This window comes from Perognathus longimembris, chromosome 1 (assembly GCF_023159225.1).
Source record: "Perognathus longimembris pacificus isolate PPM17 chromosome 1, ASM2315922v1, whole genome shotgun sequence".
Taxonomy (NCBI): Eukaryota; Metazoa; Chordata; class Mammalia; order Rodentia; family Heteromyidae; genus Perognathus; species Perognathus longimembris.
The window spans coordinates 20,106,758-20,125,439 of NC_063161.1; the positions used below are offsets into that span (position 1 = coordinate 20,106,758).

Genomic DNA, 18,682 nt, shown 5'->3' on the forward strand with positions numbered 1-18,682 from the left:
TTCAGGCAACAATAAGAGACATGGAGTCACCAGTTACCTAGCTTCTGATCATGTAGGCACAAGTCATTTAATGTCTCCATTTGCAAATACCAACATCCTCTATTTGAGAGCAAGAAGGCTTTTTTGTCCTTTTCAAGACAAATCAATCTTGAATGCCTTTCACTACTCTCCTATACATGCTACCATCTTTCATTTGTCAATTTATTGTTTTCTTTTTTTTAAATATTTTTAAGTAGCTGTACAAGGGGGTTTCAATTCAATGTGTCAGTTTATTACTACAATGACTGTAATTTTTATTGTTAAGGTGATGTACAGAGAGGTTATAGTTACATAGTAAGGCAGTGAGTACATTTCTTCTCAAACTTGTTACCTCTTCCCTCATTTCTCTCCCACTTTCCCTCCTCTCCAGTCCCCCGCCCAAATGTACAGTTAGTTTACAACATATTGTCATATAAGTATTGCTATAGCATCGGTTTGCCTTTTATCCTTTGTCTCACCATTTTGATAGTCCCCTTCTGTGACTGTTCTTTTGTAGACCATTTCCAGCGAGTCTGTGTTCACAACATGGTGGCCAAAATAGGATATATGATTCTAAGACTGCAGCTCTTAGCATTAATGACCTTTATATGTACACTCTTGGTTTTACAAAATGACCTCAAGGTCCCATGATGCATAATCATGTGGCATTTGGTTAAACCATAGATTCTGAGGGTATCCATTGAATGGAAGATAAAGTGCAGCAGGAAGATGTCCAGCATCTGCCTAACGTGCTCCTTGAGGCAAATGAGCCAGCTCTGCTGCATTGCATGTCTAATGCTTATCAGGATGACCTTGCTGGGCTGCCTGCCTGCCCAGTCTGCTGGAACCATTGTCCTCCAGTTCCCTCCTTGGCTTACACAGGTGCTATGTGGAGATGGGCCACCATCATTCATTAATGCTATGGATTGGCTTTGCAGATTGTGGGAAATTCATCATTAATGTCATCACCACAGTGATGTAACGTGACAGGGAATTGATTCCGGTGGCAGAATTTATTTTAATCACTTTGTAAAAGACTTTCACCCTGTATTTATTGGATCACCAAGGGCCTACAAGGGTCACTTTAATTATTCTGTTATACTTGACTGCATTTTATGGGGGAAATTATCTGCTAGAGTGGTACTTGGAATGGGGGGATTAGCAACAACTTCAAGATAAATCCCTTGCAAATGTCAAGTGTATGTGTTGTATAGCAAAAGGCCCCCTCAGTGCTTTTGCATGGTCACCGTTAAGTGAGTGAGTATTTACCTAGCACCTACTGGGTCTTTAGCACAGCCCTCCTGTGGTGAGGAGCACAGGATCTATGAATACACTAGGTAAGGGGTTGGTGAACAAGAGCCTGTGGGCCAAATCCTGTCTTCTACTTGTCTTGGCTTTTTAAATTTTTCATATGGCCTATGAAAAAACGGCATATAAAAATGTATAAAATTTAAATTTCATAAATACATATTTTCATATTGTTTCTGGCTGCTTTTTCATTATAGTGTTAGAGTTGACTAGCTTCAACAAAGACCATCAAACCTACAAAGTCTAAACTATGGACTCTGGGACTATGGGATTCTTCATAGAAATAATTAGCAAACCCTGTTCTAGAAGAACCAGTCTAACCTTGGAGAAGCAAGATTGGGTTAGTTTTGTGCATGTCAGTTGTGGGGCTGGAACTCAGGACCTCATGCTCTCACTTGGTTTTTTCATTCAAGGTATGTGTTTTTCACTTGATTCATGCCTCCACTTCTAGATTTTTTGATGGCTAATTGGAATTAGAGACTCACAGGCTTCTTTGCCTGGACTGGCTTTCTAACCACAATCTTCAGATCTCAGCCTTCTGAGTTGCTAGGATTACAGGCATGCACCACCACAGCCAGCATTTTTTTGAGTGTAAACTTTAATGCATATTATATTTAGTTCCAAATCAACTAGGAGGCTCAGACTTGTTTCCTTTCTAGATAGTCCACTGGCCTCCTTATATTTATATTGTGGATGTCTGCTGAAGCAGAAACTGCAAACATGTCAAGTACATGCACTTTTGTGCTCTCTGTAGAGCAAAAAGAAAGCCTTAGAACTAATGGGAAAAATTTTTTTTAAGGAGTTCTATTTTGCTCTTTAAATGGCTCTACCAACGCCATCCAAGGACCTGCCGTGTTGTCTTATTAACTTTTTATTTCCCCTTGAGTAGAGACAGCCTTGCCACTTCAAAAGGATTTCATTTTGAAACCTTATTGTTTAGAGAAGTTTCCACTGGCGTCTAGGACGGAATCCAGCCCTGGCATATCAGGGAAAGCAGATGTTGCTGTGTGCTGTCTGAGGGTCAGATTAGCTGTCCTTTGTGTGCTGGAGAACTCCTCCTCATCTTAATGAGTGAGCTCAGAGCTATCAAGAGGGACCTCCAAATAAATAGTTCAGGTGTAACAAGATGTTGTTTTAAAAATGTGCAACTATATGGCTGTACTTTATGACTGCCAATACTTTTCAGAAATATAATGTTTTCTGTATTTGTTGATAAAAAGTTTTAAAACTCCAGTAAAAGCAAAAAGCCAAAGAATGATCACTCCACAAATGTTTCATATGCTCTCGGTTATTTTTAAATCTGTTTTTAAATTTTATGCTTTAAATCTATTTTCTTTTTTTTGCCAGTCCTGGGGCTTGAACTCAGGGCCTGCGCACTGTCCCTGGCTTCTTTTTGCTCAAGGCTAGCACTCTACCACTTGAGCCACAGCACCACTTCTGGCTTTTCCTGTTTATGTGGTTGTGAGGTATTGAACCCAGGGCTTTGTGCATGCTAGGCAAGCCTTCTACCGCTAAGCCACATTCCCAGCCCTGAGGATTGTTATTTTTAAGTAGCGGTACAAGTTTAAAGGATATAATAAACTATTATGAGCTCTAGTCTCTCCTGAGCTTAACTTACTCCCTGTTTGGTATAAGAAAGTATTTTGGAAACTGGTTAATTAGATGACTTGTTGTTTTTGTTAAAAAGCTACATCATTATAAGATACGAGATATAGCAAATCCTTTATTATCTTTGAGAAGAATTATCTTTAGAAAGGTCTGAGAGCATTGCTTCTGATAGCAAGAGTACCTTTTGTGAAGGCTGATGTCAACACAATTCAAATTACCATGATATTAATGAATTAAAAATACCATTATGATTGAAAAGAGTATCAGAAAGAAGTTCATTAGGAAGACTTGGTTTATTAAGACCAGCTTCTACTCCATTAATCCAGTTTTTAAAAGAATCTGAATATAACAGAGCTCTCTGTAAGCTTGGACCTGAATCAACACTTGGTAAAACGGCTCTTAGATTTTCACTCATGAAATTAGTTCAAACAGGACTAGATAAAAAGTCACATGGATTCAAAACCAGCTGGAAATCTGAAACCAAAGGACAGGAGAGAGATGAAAGGTAGCACAACTAATTAAAAGAAAGTATCCTGTAGGGCCCTACGGGGTGACTATTTGGTTCAGAATTATTTAACATCTTTATTAATGACTGAAAAGAGGATGGAAGAAATGTGTATTGATCAAATGTAAAAACTGAGCAGTGTGAATCTACAGTAGAGACAAGAAAGTGTAAACAGAGGTGAAATATGGGAAGAAAATAGCAAGATACAGGACTGCCAATGAAAAATCAGAGCTAGTGTTCCATGTCATAAAAAGGAGACCTATTTGATGCACGGCCCCCTGGGCCATGCTTTTCCTGAGGGTCCACAGCACCCACCCCAAAGAACTTGAGATTCACTTCCAGTTGGTTCGGAAAACTGTCAGTAGTCAGCAGTGCCTCAAGAGACACCAAGACTCCCAAGGAAAAGGTGACAGGTGGATCTAGACTCACTTTTCTGACTAGTGAACTAACCTCACCCTGCCCAGGTTATTCTCATTTTTTTGTGTGCCAGTACTGGAGCTTAGACTTAGGGCCTCATGTTCTTGATTTGCTTTTTTCTGCCCAAGGTTGGGGCACCTCTTAAACCTCAGTTCTACTTCTGGAATTTTGCTGGTTAATTGGAGATAAGAATTTTACACACTCTTCTGTCCAGGGTGGCTTCAAATCAGAATCCTCAGCTCTCAGCCTGCTGACAAGCTAAGATTACATGAGGTGAGCCACCTGGCTTCTAACTTACTCTTGGCTATTGAGCTTGAGTGTGGCTCAGAACTGCCCCGGGGAACTGACTCACCAGGACCAGGGAAGGCAGTTTTTTCTCTGAATCCAACTTGTCCCAGCCAACCAATCTCACTCTCCTTTAAGGATTCAGCTTGAATGTGAGATTTCCTATTGCTCGACTCTCCTCGGGGCCTCCTTGCCCCATCTCAGGCCTTTTCTGTTCTCCCATTCTTGGAGAAGATGCTCAGCCTGGCCTGGGCCTCACTCCTTCACTCTGACCAAACTATGTCCTGCCTCTCTTTCCTCAGTGTCAATGTTCATAAGCTCCTCTTCCAGCAGGGAGCATCTGTCACACAAACAGAGCCGATGCTGACAACTTAACGCTGAGAAGTCAATACAAGCTCCTTGTCTTCCAGATGGATCCTTAGTGTCAATACTATATGGTCTCACATGCATTTCCAGTCAACTTGTATCAGATCCTGTAGGGTAGTGAGTAACACTGAAAAATTTTCGAATCAGACTGCCTGGGTTCAAATTTATCTTTCTGAGCCACAGATGTCTACCTGTGTAAAATGGGGGGAAAGCAGTCCTTGTGAAACTTAAATGAAGAGACCGTAAACTCAGGATGCAACAAAGGTTCAACAAATAGTAGCCACCACGACTCACATCGGCACATGCTGGCGTTCTTTTGAGTATCTCTTTCTGCTGAACACATCCAATTCTTTCATGAAAAGGAATCTCACATCTTCCAGTATATTCTAAGTTCTACAATGTAAGCCGCAGGAGGGTACACCTTTTTACTACCTGTGTAGCATATGGTAGTTGCTCAGCAAATACATTTTGAATGAATAAGTGAAAAATGAGTAGTGCATCCTACAGTATTCAGCACAGTGCTAGGCCCACAGTAGCAACTCTAAATGTATATACTAAACTGCATTTCCTTTCTGAAGGAAGGTTCTTGAAAGGGTCTATTCTGGATTGTCTGGAAAAATTAAAATGTACCTATAAAAGTGATAGATGTGGCTTACCTAAAAATCAGAGCACTTGCTTAGACTGAGTGCACAAGGCCCTCAGTTCAATCTCCATTACCTTAAAAAAAAACATGGTGGAGGAAGAGAAGAGCAGGTATGAAGGTACAAGGAAGAGAAGAAAGAATCGTTTCAATGTACATTTCTTGGCAACAAGACACAAGGCATGGTGTGGTTCATTTCTGCCTTACAGTGATAAGCATGTGGTGAGAAACAGCAGAATCAGAATGATGTCATATCAGACATCAATCACAGCTTTCCTCAACAACAGGGAGGAGGGCAGCACCCTTTGCTCTCTGTGGGTGAAGGCACAGATAGAAGAGAGTTAGGAAATGGAAGGGAAGTTGGTTGGGGCAGGGAGCCAGACTGACCAATGGTTCCTGTAAGGTTTCACTTAGTACATATGGAGGGTGGGGGAGAGGTAAGAAAGGGGATGGGGGGAGAGAGCCTAGCCTTTACAGCTGACAGTTTTCATCCCAGATCAGTCATCATTTCAAGCTCTCTTGCCTATTTTGGTCATGTTGTTCCTTAACTCAGCCCCTCCCATCCTAATAACTGACAGTACATTTGGGGGGCATGGTAAAGGGAAGAAACAAAGGAAGGAGGAAAGTAAGAAAGCTAGTTGGTGTAGTGGCTCATGCCTATAATTTCAACTATTCCATAAACAGAGGTTGAGAAGATTGTATTGGGGACAGTTCAGGCAAAAAAAAAAAAAAAAGCCAGTGAGACCCTTTCTCAATAACTAAGCTAGGTGTGGTAGTGTGTGCCTGTAATTCCAGTTTTGTGGGAGGAACAAGTAGGGAGATCTCATTCAAAGGCCAGCCCTAGCAAAGATTTGAGATACTACCAAAAAAATAACTAAACCAAAGAAAAAAAGGCTAATGATGTGGTGTAAACAGTAGAACACTTGCCTAGTAAGCACAAGAGCCTGAATGCAAATTCCAGTATTTCCCCCCACAAGAAATAAAACAGAATAAAATAAATGTTTTGAACAGCATTCCATTGCCCTGAAGCATCAAATCAAAACTCCCAGAGAGCCTGCATATGAGGCCCTGGACTTTCAGGCTCCTGAGTCATTTCAACATTGAGTGCTGTTTCCTGTATCCTTGGTTCCATCCAAATTGAATTACTTAAGATTTCCTGTAGAGAGTGGCCTGGAAATTGCTGGTCCCTTACCACACTTCTTTTTGTCCTGGTTCCTCTACTTAAAATACCTGCTGTTTTGTCTCCACGGTTCTGAGGACTTCATGCATCCCAAAGGTGAGTGGAAATGCCATCTCTGTCAATCAGTTCATCCATCAAAGACCCAACCAATAAACAGGAAGGACTATGGCAAGGACCTAGGCACAGCAAGGCTTTCTGGGTCTGTAGTATTCTATGTTAATATCTTTTAGCATCTTGCATTGTTACATGGGTAAGGTTCTGTTTTCTTTCTTTCTTTCTTTGCCAGTCCTGGGTTTTAAACTCAGTGCTTAGGCACTGTCTCTTAGCTTTTGTGCACAATTCTAGCATTCTGCCACTTGAGCCACAACTCCACTTTGGTGGTTCATTGGAGATAAGAGTTTCGTGGACTTTTCTGTCTGGGCTGGCTTTGAACTGTGATCCTCAGCACTTCTGAGTCACTAGCCTGCACTACCAGTGCTCTGCTATTGTGTATAGGAGGCAAGCTCTCTTGTTACTAGGCCATATTCCCAGCTCCAATGACTGGATTTTCCATGAGAGGCAGTATTCATGGCAGTAAAATATGGAGGAGATGAAATATTTGGGTCAAGTGGACTGGCCCAGGGCTAACAAGTTCTCTGCTTCCCATATTTAACAGCTCTCAACTTGTATTTCAGTCTTTTTTTGTTTGTTTGTTTGTTTTGCCAGTCCTGGGCCTTGGACTCAAGGCCTGAGCACTGTCCCTGCCTTCTTTTTGCTCAAGGCTAGCACTCTGCCACTTGAGTCACAGCGCCACTTCTGGCCATTTTCTGTATATGTGGTGCTGGGGAATTGAACCTAGGGCTTCATGTATAGGAGGCAAGCACTCTTGCCACTAGGCCATGTCCCCAGCCCCTGCTATTGTGGATAAGAAGATTCTTAAGAAAGATAAACAGAGAGGTGCTTGAGTCATTTATATACCCCACATGGTACCCACAGAGCTCAGTAGAACCGCATCAACAGATGCTTTCTCAATGCATGCAGGGAGAATCAATGCAAGCTCAGGATCAGGGAGCCTAGGATGGTGCATGGCCCCTTCCTGGTGTCTGGCACACAGGAAGCACTCAATACACATGCACTGTGGGCAGGTGCCTGAAAGGGGAACTCTCAAAGACTTCTCTGTCAGGAAGGGTTCAAAGGTTAGGTGCTCTGTTCAAGGCCCCCACAACAAGACCCACAGTTGGAACCAGAATGTTCCACCACCCATATGATGATAAGATAGCGGCGTGAGAAATCCCTCTTGTAACAAGCAGTGCTCCATGTACAAACTGAGATTCTGTTGTGAGTCATGGATTTAAAGAAAACATTGCAGTATCAACAAATGTCTTTCTCCAAACTATCTGCAGAGGAATTGAAGGCAGAACTCAGTCTGGGCTTATTTTCACCCTCCTCCTTCTGCCTTGGTGACCCTAATTCTGTTATCCATGCAATGGCCAAAGTTCAAAAGATTCCAGAAGCCACCAGGCAAACGTTACATTGTTCTTTCTTCTTGAAAATGAAAGAAATGTATACAGCTACCGCCTAGTCTGTTACTCAGTAAGACAGGAAAGAAGGAAATATTGATATATAAGAATTCAGACACACTTCCAGAGAATTAGATCACATGGTATAATTTTTCTTTCTTTATGTACTAGTTAAAAATAAATTTAATTTTAAAAAGGCAAACCCTCAAAAGATACATCTAGATTTCATTTGCATAAAATTGATTTTTCTGGGCAGTCCTAGGGTTTGAACTCACAGCCTTTCACTTCCTAGGCCAGGGCTTGCCTCTGGCCCTCAAATTCTTGAAATGACAAAACTACAGAAATGGGGAACAGATCAGCAGTTGACAGGTGCCAGAGCTGGAGAGCTGGGAGGAGGAGGAAGTAGGTGGGGATATAAAGAAGCGACGTGAGGAAGCCTGTGGCAATGGGCTGTTCTGCCTTGCCTGCTGACAATGTCAGTGTCTTCACTTTGATCATGTGCTATAATTCTTCAAGGTGATCCTCTTAGAGGGAACCGAATACAAGGTTTATAGACTGCTTTCTTACAATGACATAAGAATCTACCATTATCTCAACATTAAAAGTTTAATTGCTTTTTCTAAAGCTGTCTTAAAAAGGCAAGAATAAAGTTGGGGAACTTACAGTTCTTGATTTCAAAACTTAATGCAAGCTGAGTTGTGATGACTTATGCTGTAATCCTAGCTACTCAGGAAGTGGAGATCTGAGAATTAAGGTATGAAGCCAGCCTGTGCAGGAAGACACACCCACAAGACTATTATCTCCAATTAATCAGCAAAAAGCTACAAGTGGAGGTATGGTTCAAATTGTAGATTGCCAAGTTGAATGAGAGTTCAAGAACATGGAGTTCAAGCCCCAGTATTGGCATAAAACAACAACAACAAAATAACTAGTAGTACAGTATGATTCTACATTTTATAACTTTGGGGTTTACAGCAAAGGAATGGGAAGAAGTATCTCAAAGAGATTTTCAAATCTGTGTTCCTGGCAGGGTTATTCATGACAGCTAAAATGTGAATGCAATCCAAACACCTAGGAATGGGTACACAAAATGTGGTACATACACATATACATAGATATTATTCAGTCTTAAAAAGGGAGGGACTGATCTGTAGGCCATGGATGCATCTTAAAGACATTATGCTAAGTGAAACAAGACACTTGTATGAGGTTCCTACAGCAGGTGCATTCATACAGAAAGGAAACAGAATGGCAAAGTCCACTGGCTGGGGAAAGAGGGAGGAGGACCTAGTTAACGATTATGGAACTTCAGTTTTACAAGATGGAAATCATTCTGGATATTAGGAAACACAACCATCCAATAAGAACCAAGCACTCCAGTGTTAAGGTAGTTAACACTTCTGGACTGTACACTAAGAATATTAAACTGTAAATTATATGTCATATTAATTTTTACCAAAATTAACAGGAAAGTTTAATTGAAAGAAAAAAAAAGTTGCTGTCTCCTTAATCCAAGTTCCTGTCACTATGTCTTAGTTTCACAAACCAACGAGAAGAGAAAAGTAGCCCAATCACTTAATTAAACCTCAAAGACTTTCAAAGTCTAGAGGTATTGGCACACCGAGCTTTTCTACTGCTTTAATTAACTGTATAATCCTTTCGGATTCCCATTCCCTCTGCCTGTTACTTAATTCACCTAAAGTTACCATCAACTTTTCAGTAATGATTAAAAATGTGTTACTTATTTATATTGGCATTTGACCTTAAATAGCTGCAAATGGATAAGTCACAGCCACAGATCAGTCATGGAATAGAAAACCGAGCCTTTTTTCCCCTAGTGCTGTTGTTTTTAATTTGTCTGCCCCTGTCAGACTCCAAGGTTAATGAGAGCATGACTTGTCTTCTTCTAGTTTGTTTTTAACCACATATAGATGCTTAATGAACTGTGTTAGCTAAGTGAGGCTAGCACTTAGTGGTGTTTTACGTAGAGCCACGTAGAACCTAGGAATGTAAAACAATGCATGTTATGACTAGAAAATGTTCACAGAGTCAAGTCCCTTCTTTCCAACATGACATAAATGTTGAACTAGATATGAACTATAAAGAAAAATTTTCTAAGGAATTTTCACAGAAAAAAATCATTATTTGAGAAGAGGAGAGAAAAACACAACTCTGCTTTGACAATGCTAATTTCTGTTTTGATCATTTCTAATAAGTAAAATAATAAAGATAACAACAATAGCCAATTCTAGCTTGTATACTTCTCATGGACACATACCTACCATATAACCCCAGAAATGCAATCATATTATGTGGTTCAAACTGAAAACCCTCTAGCTGTGTGCTCTGCTTCCTTCTAACTCTCCTCAAATGAGCCACAAAGTCACCTTTAAAATTTTTACTCCTACTGGAACAGTATCGTTTTTCATAATTATAGAGTAAGTGTGCTGCTTTTGATGTATTGAGCCAATTAAGTGAAACTTGGTTAAAAATCAGAGGGGGATAAAAGAGGGAATTTTTGGTAGTAAGTCAAATAGGGATTTTTTTTTTTTAAGGAACCTAAAGTAGTAGAAGTTTCTGCTGTCATCAAAGGGGGACTTTCCCACTTTCCCATCACCAACACAGAAGGCGGGCCTGACCTGTAAACCTTGGTTGGTTCTATTGTTCTTACTGTCCTTGAACTTTCCTCCTCCTGAGGGCTTTGGTGATTTCTCCACAACTTGACAGAATTCCTGAAATGGAATGGAGAGCATCCTATCAACAACCATGTGGGAGGAAGATTCAAAGCATGAGACAAACACAAGACAGGGCTGGAATGGACTGACCATATATTCATTGTTGGTTACCTGATTTCTCTCATAATCAGACGGGTCACATGCAGTGAAGGGGTGGATACATTTTCTTTCACGTTTACACCAAGCACAGCCAATTCTCATACACGCTGAGCATCTGGCAACAAAGAAAACCAAGTTCATTCTGACATTTTTAGAAAAATGTGCCTAACTTACAGCTTCCCTCTGGGATATCAAGCAAACACTGAAAATAATAGTAATGAGGATGATGATGATGATGATGATGATGATGATGATGATGATGATGGACAGAGTAGGATGGATAAGGGGAAGAGGACAGTCCTTTGAGTTTGGCCACAGAGTAAGACTTTACATCCTGTTTTGAGAAACCCTCAGAGTTAATAGATTGTCATCACACCTGCAGAGGTGTTACCATGGAAACCTGAAGCTGGGGTCACCTGCTGGTCTGTAGATAACAAGAACCCACTGAATCTATTTCTGAATCCAGTTTTGCTATTTGTCTACCCTCAGGTACATCCCCCTGGAGACAGATCTCTTTCTCCCCGTGCCACAACCTCCCTGCAGATCTGCAAGCCCTCGCTCAGTAGAGCGCTCCCACTGCCAACTGCATGGAAGACGTGAGCACCCAGCAGGAAGAGGGAATGGGTGCCAGTGTTTGCTTTATAATCAAATTAAGGAAGAATCGTGTCTACTAATCAAATAATCTATCACACATGGCTAACTGTGGAGGACTTGAGAAAAGCACACATTTGAATAAGTGAAGTTAAAGAAAAAATGGTTACGCCGCCCCCCCCAAAAAAAGTTAGCACTGATCTTGGTATGTGACTGAAGGAGCCCAGAGGAGACCTTGGCAGGGGACAAGGACATCTGGTAGGAGAAGACACCCAGGCTGTCGTTTACATACTCTCCAAAAAATGCTGAAGCATTTCTGAGATTCTGACCATCAGGAACTGTCTTTTTCCTGGTGGAGAGAAAACTAGAATCCCTCCCTTTCAAGGAACAGTTCGTAATTTGTGAGCCCCCTCCTTCCACTAGCTCCAATCTGCCAGGAGGGTTTTTAGCGACTCTCCTCTCTTGGAGGCTCTGGATCTGGTTCTTAGTTACCTCGGGATTGGCCAGGGGCCAAGTCACTTCCTTTCACCTGACCTCTGAAACTGTGATAGGTTGGAGGAGCTACTTTGTCTGTAAATGCACCTTGAGCTCTAAAGTTCAGTTGAATTCTCGCCTCCTTTTTTTTTTTTTTTTTTCTGTTTGTTGGGACCTGGAAACATGAAGGCAGCGCCCATTCCCTGCTCATCACACCAATATAAAATAAAACTATAGAATAGCTGATAATATGGCCCATTGTTCCCAGGGGGACTTCTGTTCCAACTTCCAATTGGAAGGTCAGAACCATACTTTCTCTGTCTTCTCTCTGCTTCACACCCAGGAGAAGTATGTGGTCCTAGTTTAGGGACTACATAGTTCAGTAGGCTCAACAATGATAAAGGGGAGGGGAGTGAGGTTGTAGCCCAGTGCTACAGCGCTCAGTCTAGCATACTCAAGGCCAGGGTTCCATTCCCAGAGCCCCCCTTCTTCCCTTCCCCCCCAAAGAGATCAGAATGAACATGCCCCTTTGGGTGTTCTTTTAGCAAAAGAGACTTCATCTCATTAGCTGACTCCCATTGTCCTCCGCTCAGGCCTGCTACCCAAACTCCCAAAGCCATTCAGATCAGGGGGAGCCCAGCAGCGCTTACTTCAGGGCTTTCTGGGCCTGGGGAAACTCCATTTCCCTGTTGTTGGAGATCTATTGGCGCATGCGCTCTTCCACTGATCTAGTTTGCCGGTTAGGGCTTGAATGAGCGAGGGAGCGAGCTTATTAGCTCAGAGGCTCTCCTAGCTCCCATTAGGCCATGCTCCAAAAGGCACTTCGGAAAGTTCTACTCCACCAAAGAGTTCTCCAGAAAATTGGAGAGTAAAACAAATAAATTAAAACCAACGAGAGAATGTTTAAATTTCACATATAGAAAACAAAACCAAAACAAAGCAACTCTTACTCTCTTAAGGATGCACAATTGGTAAAGTTGAATCTTTCTGATAAACTCCAAGAAGGGAAAGAGAACATCATGTGGACCACGAAGACATCTGGAAGGGAAGCAGAGGAGAGAACATCATCTATGGTGGATCCCTGCTATCATGACACATAGCTGCAGATGCAAAGATAGATAAATAAATAAATATTTTTTGTCTTCTCTGCATAGAGGGCAGGGTTGTGCCAGCTGTTTGCTAACATTTTGATCAGTATGTGGCTCCTTCCCCCACGGGCCATTCATGTCAGGCAACCACAGTGCACAGCACAAGCTTCCGAACAGACTGAGCCTAACGTTAGCTCCAAGGCTCCCATGGATAATCACCAGGAAAAGCCATTTTACAGCCCATTTACATCTCATATTCTCCCTGGGATCACTATCTCAGCTTGTAATTGGCCAAGGCATGAGAATAAAACAAGTCACCGAGCAAGAAGCGCCTAGAATATGAAAACCAGAGCATTGGAAAAGAAATCCTTTCCCTTCAGAAAAATCTATACTCTGCAAATATTTACCTAACAAACTCAAATGTGCACTTTCCCAGAGCGGTTATTGGTGATCTTCTTGAAGTCAGCTGTCGGCAAATCTATGATGAACATCGTCTTGTTTGGTTTTGAAAAGCTACCCAGTGATTAGAAAACCCTCAAAATATGGATGAAACTAAGTGTGCTAAGTCAGCACTGGAGTCGTGCAACGGTTTCCATATCCCCTTCAACATTCATACCCTATCCAAAACAGTCACGCCCAACCCCATCTGTCTATCAGAATCACTGGAGAATTTAGAAAAGCATAGGTTCTGGAGCCCCACTCCTGGTTATCCTGGTTTGGTAGGTCTGGAGTAGATGCAAGAATCTGAGTTGCAATGCTCCCCACAGAGTAATGGTGTAGACACAGGTTTGGGGGTTGTGGCCATAGTAGCACCTTTGTGCTATCTAGAGGCCAGTGCTTTTGATAGCTTTCTACTTAAATGGATTAATGGGGGTAGTAAATGATGTGTGTGTGTGTGTGGTGTGTGTGTGTACAGAACCAGGGCTTGAACTTAGGGCTTTGTACTCTCTTCTGGTTTATTAACTTCACAGTCCATGCTCTACCAGTTGAGCCATGCCTCCAGTCTAGGGAGATGGAGTCTTGTGGATTTTATCTGCTTAGGTGAGCTTCAAACTATAATCTTCCATGTCTCAACATTTTTGAATAGTTAGGATTACAGTATCTGGCTGATACCTTTTGTGTGTGTACTAGTTTTGGGGTAAACTCAGAGCCTGGGACTGCCTTTGAGCCCCTACCCCCTACAAGGTTAGCACCCTACCATTTGAAGCCACAGCTCCACTTTTGGCTTTCTGGTGGTAAATTGGAGATAAGAGTCTCAAAGGCTTTCCTGTCTGAGCTGGCTTTGAACCACAATTCTCAGAGCTCAGCCTCCTGAGTAGCTGGGATTATAGGTGTGAACCACTGGTACCTGGCTTGATGATATTTTTAAAGCCTTGACAAAATAAAAAATTGGCCCCACTTTATTGGCACCCCTAAATTTTCTTATCAAAATTTTATTAGTGTGTGTTTCTCAAAGTCTTAAGAACTCTAACAATCAGGTGCTTCTTTGTGGCAATAAAACTCACTCTGATAGCCAGAATGTCATATAACATTCTGCTCACATAAAGTGGGCTTATAATATGAAATGATCATCCTCTGTTCTGAAGACAAGGAGGCTTAGAAGGCTGACATGACCTCGTGGCAGGAGCATCTGAACAGACACTTGATGAATGTTAGCAGAATGAACATATGGAGGCTAAGTACTGATGGATACCCAGAGAAAATACATTGCCATGGAATCAACAGTGTCCAGTGATAATGCCTGCAGAAGTCATACTTCACTGAGCATCAACTATGCACAAAGCATTGGGAATATCACAAGGCAATGAATATTCATGATGTCTGCTCTGGCAGTAGTAGTTCTTCTGGAAGAGGTAGAATACCTTAGGTAAAGGAGACATGGCAATAACAGCAGAGTCAAATGAGCAGCAAGAACCTGGGTATAGGGTACAGGTTTGTGCTGAGGACCACAGGGGTTATAGAATGACAGGACAGTCAGAACAGAACCTGGCAAGGCTATGTGGGAGAGATGGCTTTCCTTATTGTTTCAATGTGTAAGAGGAAAAGGGCTGGGTGGAAGGCATGAAGTCATTTAAAGAAGGCCATTGACCAAGTTCTGAGAGTGGTCTCTGGCTGGTTGAGGACCAGAAGTAGAAATGAATTTGTTGGCTTGCTCAAAAACATATAAGGCATTTGGTGAAGGGCAGGTAAAGGGTTGGAAGAAATTTGATGGAGGCTCTAAAATCAGCCAATTAGCTTTACAAGTCAAACGCAAATACTTTAGATCAGATTTTATAGGTGAGCGAGTTCTGAATCTTAATTAGCTAAATTAACCAGAAGTGCATTATAAAGGCTTCACTGTCTGGAAAGAGTAGAAAATGGAGGTAATTTTCCCAGCAATTCTGACCCATACAGCTACCATGAGTCTACTGGCTACAGGGCATTGTTGAGCTCAGGGATGTGGCATTAAGTTCCCTTTAGAGAGATGAAGAACCAATTGAGGTCTATAGTCTGAATGCTAGGATGACCTCAAAACTTCTGTGTTGGGATTGATGTCCAATTTGATAGTATTAGGAGGCTCTGCCCTCATGAATGGAATTGAACATTATGTAGGCTTCAGGGAGATTCCTTGCTTCTTCTGCCCCATAGCAATGAGGTGCCATCTACAAGGTAGAGAGCACCCCTCACCAGGCACTGACTGTGCTAATAATTTGATCTTGGATGACTCAGTCTATAAAACTATGATCAACACATTTTTATTGTCTGTAAATCACCCAGCCTAAGGTATCTTGTTATAGCAGTTGGAATGAACTAAGATGTTGGGTACTAGCTCTCGTCCAAACAACTCCCTCTTCTCTAAGAGGCTTCCATTTTAAAAGTAACTCTACAACTAGTCTTTCACATCTGTTTGTTTGTTTTGTTTTTTTTGGCCAGTTCTGGGCCTTGGACTCAGGGCCTGAGCACTGTCCCTGGCTTCCTTTTTGCTCAAGGCTAGCACTCTGCCATTTGAGCCACAGCGCCACTTCTGGCCATTTTCTGTATATGTGGTGCTGGGGAATCGAACCCAGGGCCTCATGTATACAAGGCGAGCTCTCTCGCCACTAGGCCATATCCCTAGCCCCAGTCTTTCACATCTGAAGAGACTCATGAATTCTCCTAACCAGTGAGCCTCCTAATCATTTCTCAAATCCATTCATTTCTTTCCAACCCCATTTGCCACTACTCTTACTTTCACACTCTCCCACCTGGACTATTATAATCATTTTCCTGATAGTAATTGAGATTTTCTCCTTTGGTTCACTTACAGCTATCTGTCCATCCATCTACCAAAAACATACTAATTATAAGTGACTGCTTTGTGTCAGATATTTCTCTAGGCACAGCAGTGAAGATGTCTTCCCAAAGTCCCTGCCTCCACGGGGCTTACATTCCCATAGAAGAGATTTATGATGAATGATTGCCACTTTTCTGCAATATAAATTGACTATGCCAACTTCCAGTTTAGACTGGAATCTTATCACAGCTCCTAGGATGGAGCTCCTGGTTTGTACTGCCTAATGGCTACCTGGATATTTTATTTGGTATCTTTTTTTACCCATCTCTACCTCTTTTTTTTTTAATCTTTGAATTCTTCAAACAAAGCCTTTTCTCTCCTGGCCACCCTGCAAGCTAGCCTCTGGCTAGAGTTCTCTTATCCTGGTTCAACTAGGTTTACCCTCCAGTTGTACTTGGACTGATACCACTTCCTTTAGGAAGCTTTCCTTACCACCTTCCCTACCCCAACTCCAGATTGGTGGCTTGTTCATGTGTTTCCTGTGATGCTCTAGTTCTCTGGATTTACATGCTGCATTGTAATAAGCTGCTTGTTGGTTTCCGTCCTAGTAGCTTACAAATACTCTAACCAGGGGTCAGCTCAGTCTTTTTCAGTCACCCTATCCTGAACACATACGCTTAGCAAGTACTTTCCTGTATAGATGGAGGTATGCAATGGACATAAGATGTCAGAAGATTGTCTGTAGGGCCTTTTCATCTCACCTGCAGCATTTCATATTTCAGGATCTCTGAGTTATCTAAGCCGTTTGGGAAGAGTCAACCAGTGATGTCTGGCTTTACTGCTTATATGGCTGTCTCTATCAGTGTCTGGTGATAGCTGATCGTAGGGTGCTAGAGTCAACAAATGAGGTGGAACAGAGGTGGAGTTCCCAGGTGGGAACTGAAAAGTAGGGAGGGAGGTCACAGAGGGTATTACTCAGATGCCTAGTGCTTTTACTTGCTTTCTTGGATTATCTAAACCCAGGAGTCAACGACTTTATAATACAATCGAGAAGTGTGCATACTGTAGGTTGGTCTCGTTGGGATGCTGCAGATACAGGTCCGGTTTTGCTGACTTTTGCCCTGGCAGAGCACTTTGCTGGTATCCACGTTCCTCACCACACACTCTGAGTGTCTTGGAGAGAAGCTTCCTGCCACGGTCACTGTGGTCTGTGTGAGTAAAAAAGACACAGAAAACATAATTTCTTTTATATCATCGCTATCTGCCAACTCACCTTTGATCTATAAGGGGAAGGGGAGTTTCTCAGATGAGTTGATGGAAAGAAATGTTTTATTTATTTCATTGCTCTTTCCTGAATCTCACATTCCTATTCTTTGACCAGATTTCTGCTGTGTGTGTGCATTGTATAGATAGTCATCCTTATGTTGTATTTCTGACTCATATTCTCTTCTTATCTCCTGTTTGTCTTGTAACTTCTGCTTGTAGAATCTTTTATACTTATACAACATCTTTTTATGCAATAAAATACAGGTTTCTTGTCTTGACCGTGAAGCTTTTTTCCAAACTCTAAAGTAAGACAAGCATAAGATTGTTCTATTGTCTTTATTGTTTTAGTTTATAAATGTCTATCTTTAAATCCATCTGGAATTTATTTCTATATATAGCATGAGATAAGAGTCCATTTTCATTTTTTTCCAGATGGTTAATCAATTATGTCATGGCCATTTACTTAAAAAAAACAAAACCAAAGAACCTTCTTTTCCTACTCAACCAAGATATCACTCTTGTCATAGATTATATTACCACATATTTGGAAGCTATTTCTGAATGTTGTTCCATACCCAAATCTATTGATCTACTTCTATTTTAGTGTCACCAAGTTTTTACTACTGTGGCTTTAAATATATTTAACATCTGATAAGCACACTTCTCTATGTTCCTTATTCTTTTCATAATCATAGGCTTTCCTAGATATTATACATCCATATGAGCTTTAAAATTGTTTTATCCAAAGAGGATGGGGGGCCATGCATCCTACTTGGGTTATTCTAAATATGAACATTCATTTGAGAAAAAATGTACATATTGATGAATTGAAGTATTCCCATCCAAACACGGGATTTTATTTTCATTTATTGCTCTTTGATCCAAGGTTTATTTAAAAGGGGGTTTCTTGATCTCCCAGGTGTTAAGAGACATTTGTGCCTCTTTATTAGTTACTGTGAATGCTATTAGATAATAGTTAAAGAAGATGCCCTCTGAGGATGTTTTTTTTCAGTTCTGGGAATCAAACTCAGGGCTAAGAAAGCTCTATAACATTTTAGCCACACCCCAGTGCTCTACTTCTAAAATTAGTTAAGGATTGAGGTGTGGTCAAATCCATGATGCCTTTTGTGTGATTGTGTGTGTGTGTGTGTGTGTGTGTGTGTGTGTGTGTGTGTGTATAGGCATATGTGAGTATGCATGGACATGTATTGATATATGTACAGAGGAATAGCAATTTCAAAGTCATAAGGGATATCTTCCCCAGTGACTTAACTAAATGAACAAGGCAGTCAGGTCTTCTGTTCAGAAGGGAAATTAAGGGGGTTAACACACTAGTATGAATGCATTGGT

At 41.4% G+C, this 18,682-nt stretch overlaps 1 protein-coding gene across 2 annotated transcripts in view; it reads right to left on the reverse strand.

The window, feature by feature from the left end:
* Window positions 1-18,682, reverse strand: part of Plxnc1 (plexin C1) — a 152,717-nt gene that overhangs the window by 64,346 nt on the left and 69,689 nt on the right. For both annotated transcript variants that reach the window (XM_048358243.1, XM_048358250.1), the window contains exons 6-9: window positions 17,130-17,274; window positions 12,676-12,763; window positions 10,673-10,775; window positions 10,466-10,558 (exon numbers count right to left, since the gene is read on the reverse strand). In XM_048358243.1, coding sequence (XP_048214200.1) covers window positions 10,466-10,558; window positions 10,673-10,775; window positions 12,676-12,763; window positions 17,130-17,274 — 429 coding nt within the window. The remainder of the gene's footprint in view (window positions 1-10,465; window positions 10,559-10,672; window positions 10,776-12,675; window positions 12,764-17,129; window positions 17,275-18,682) is intronic.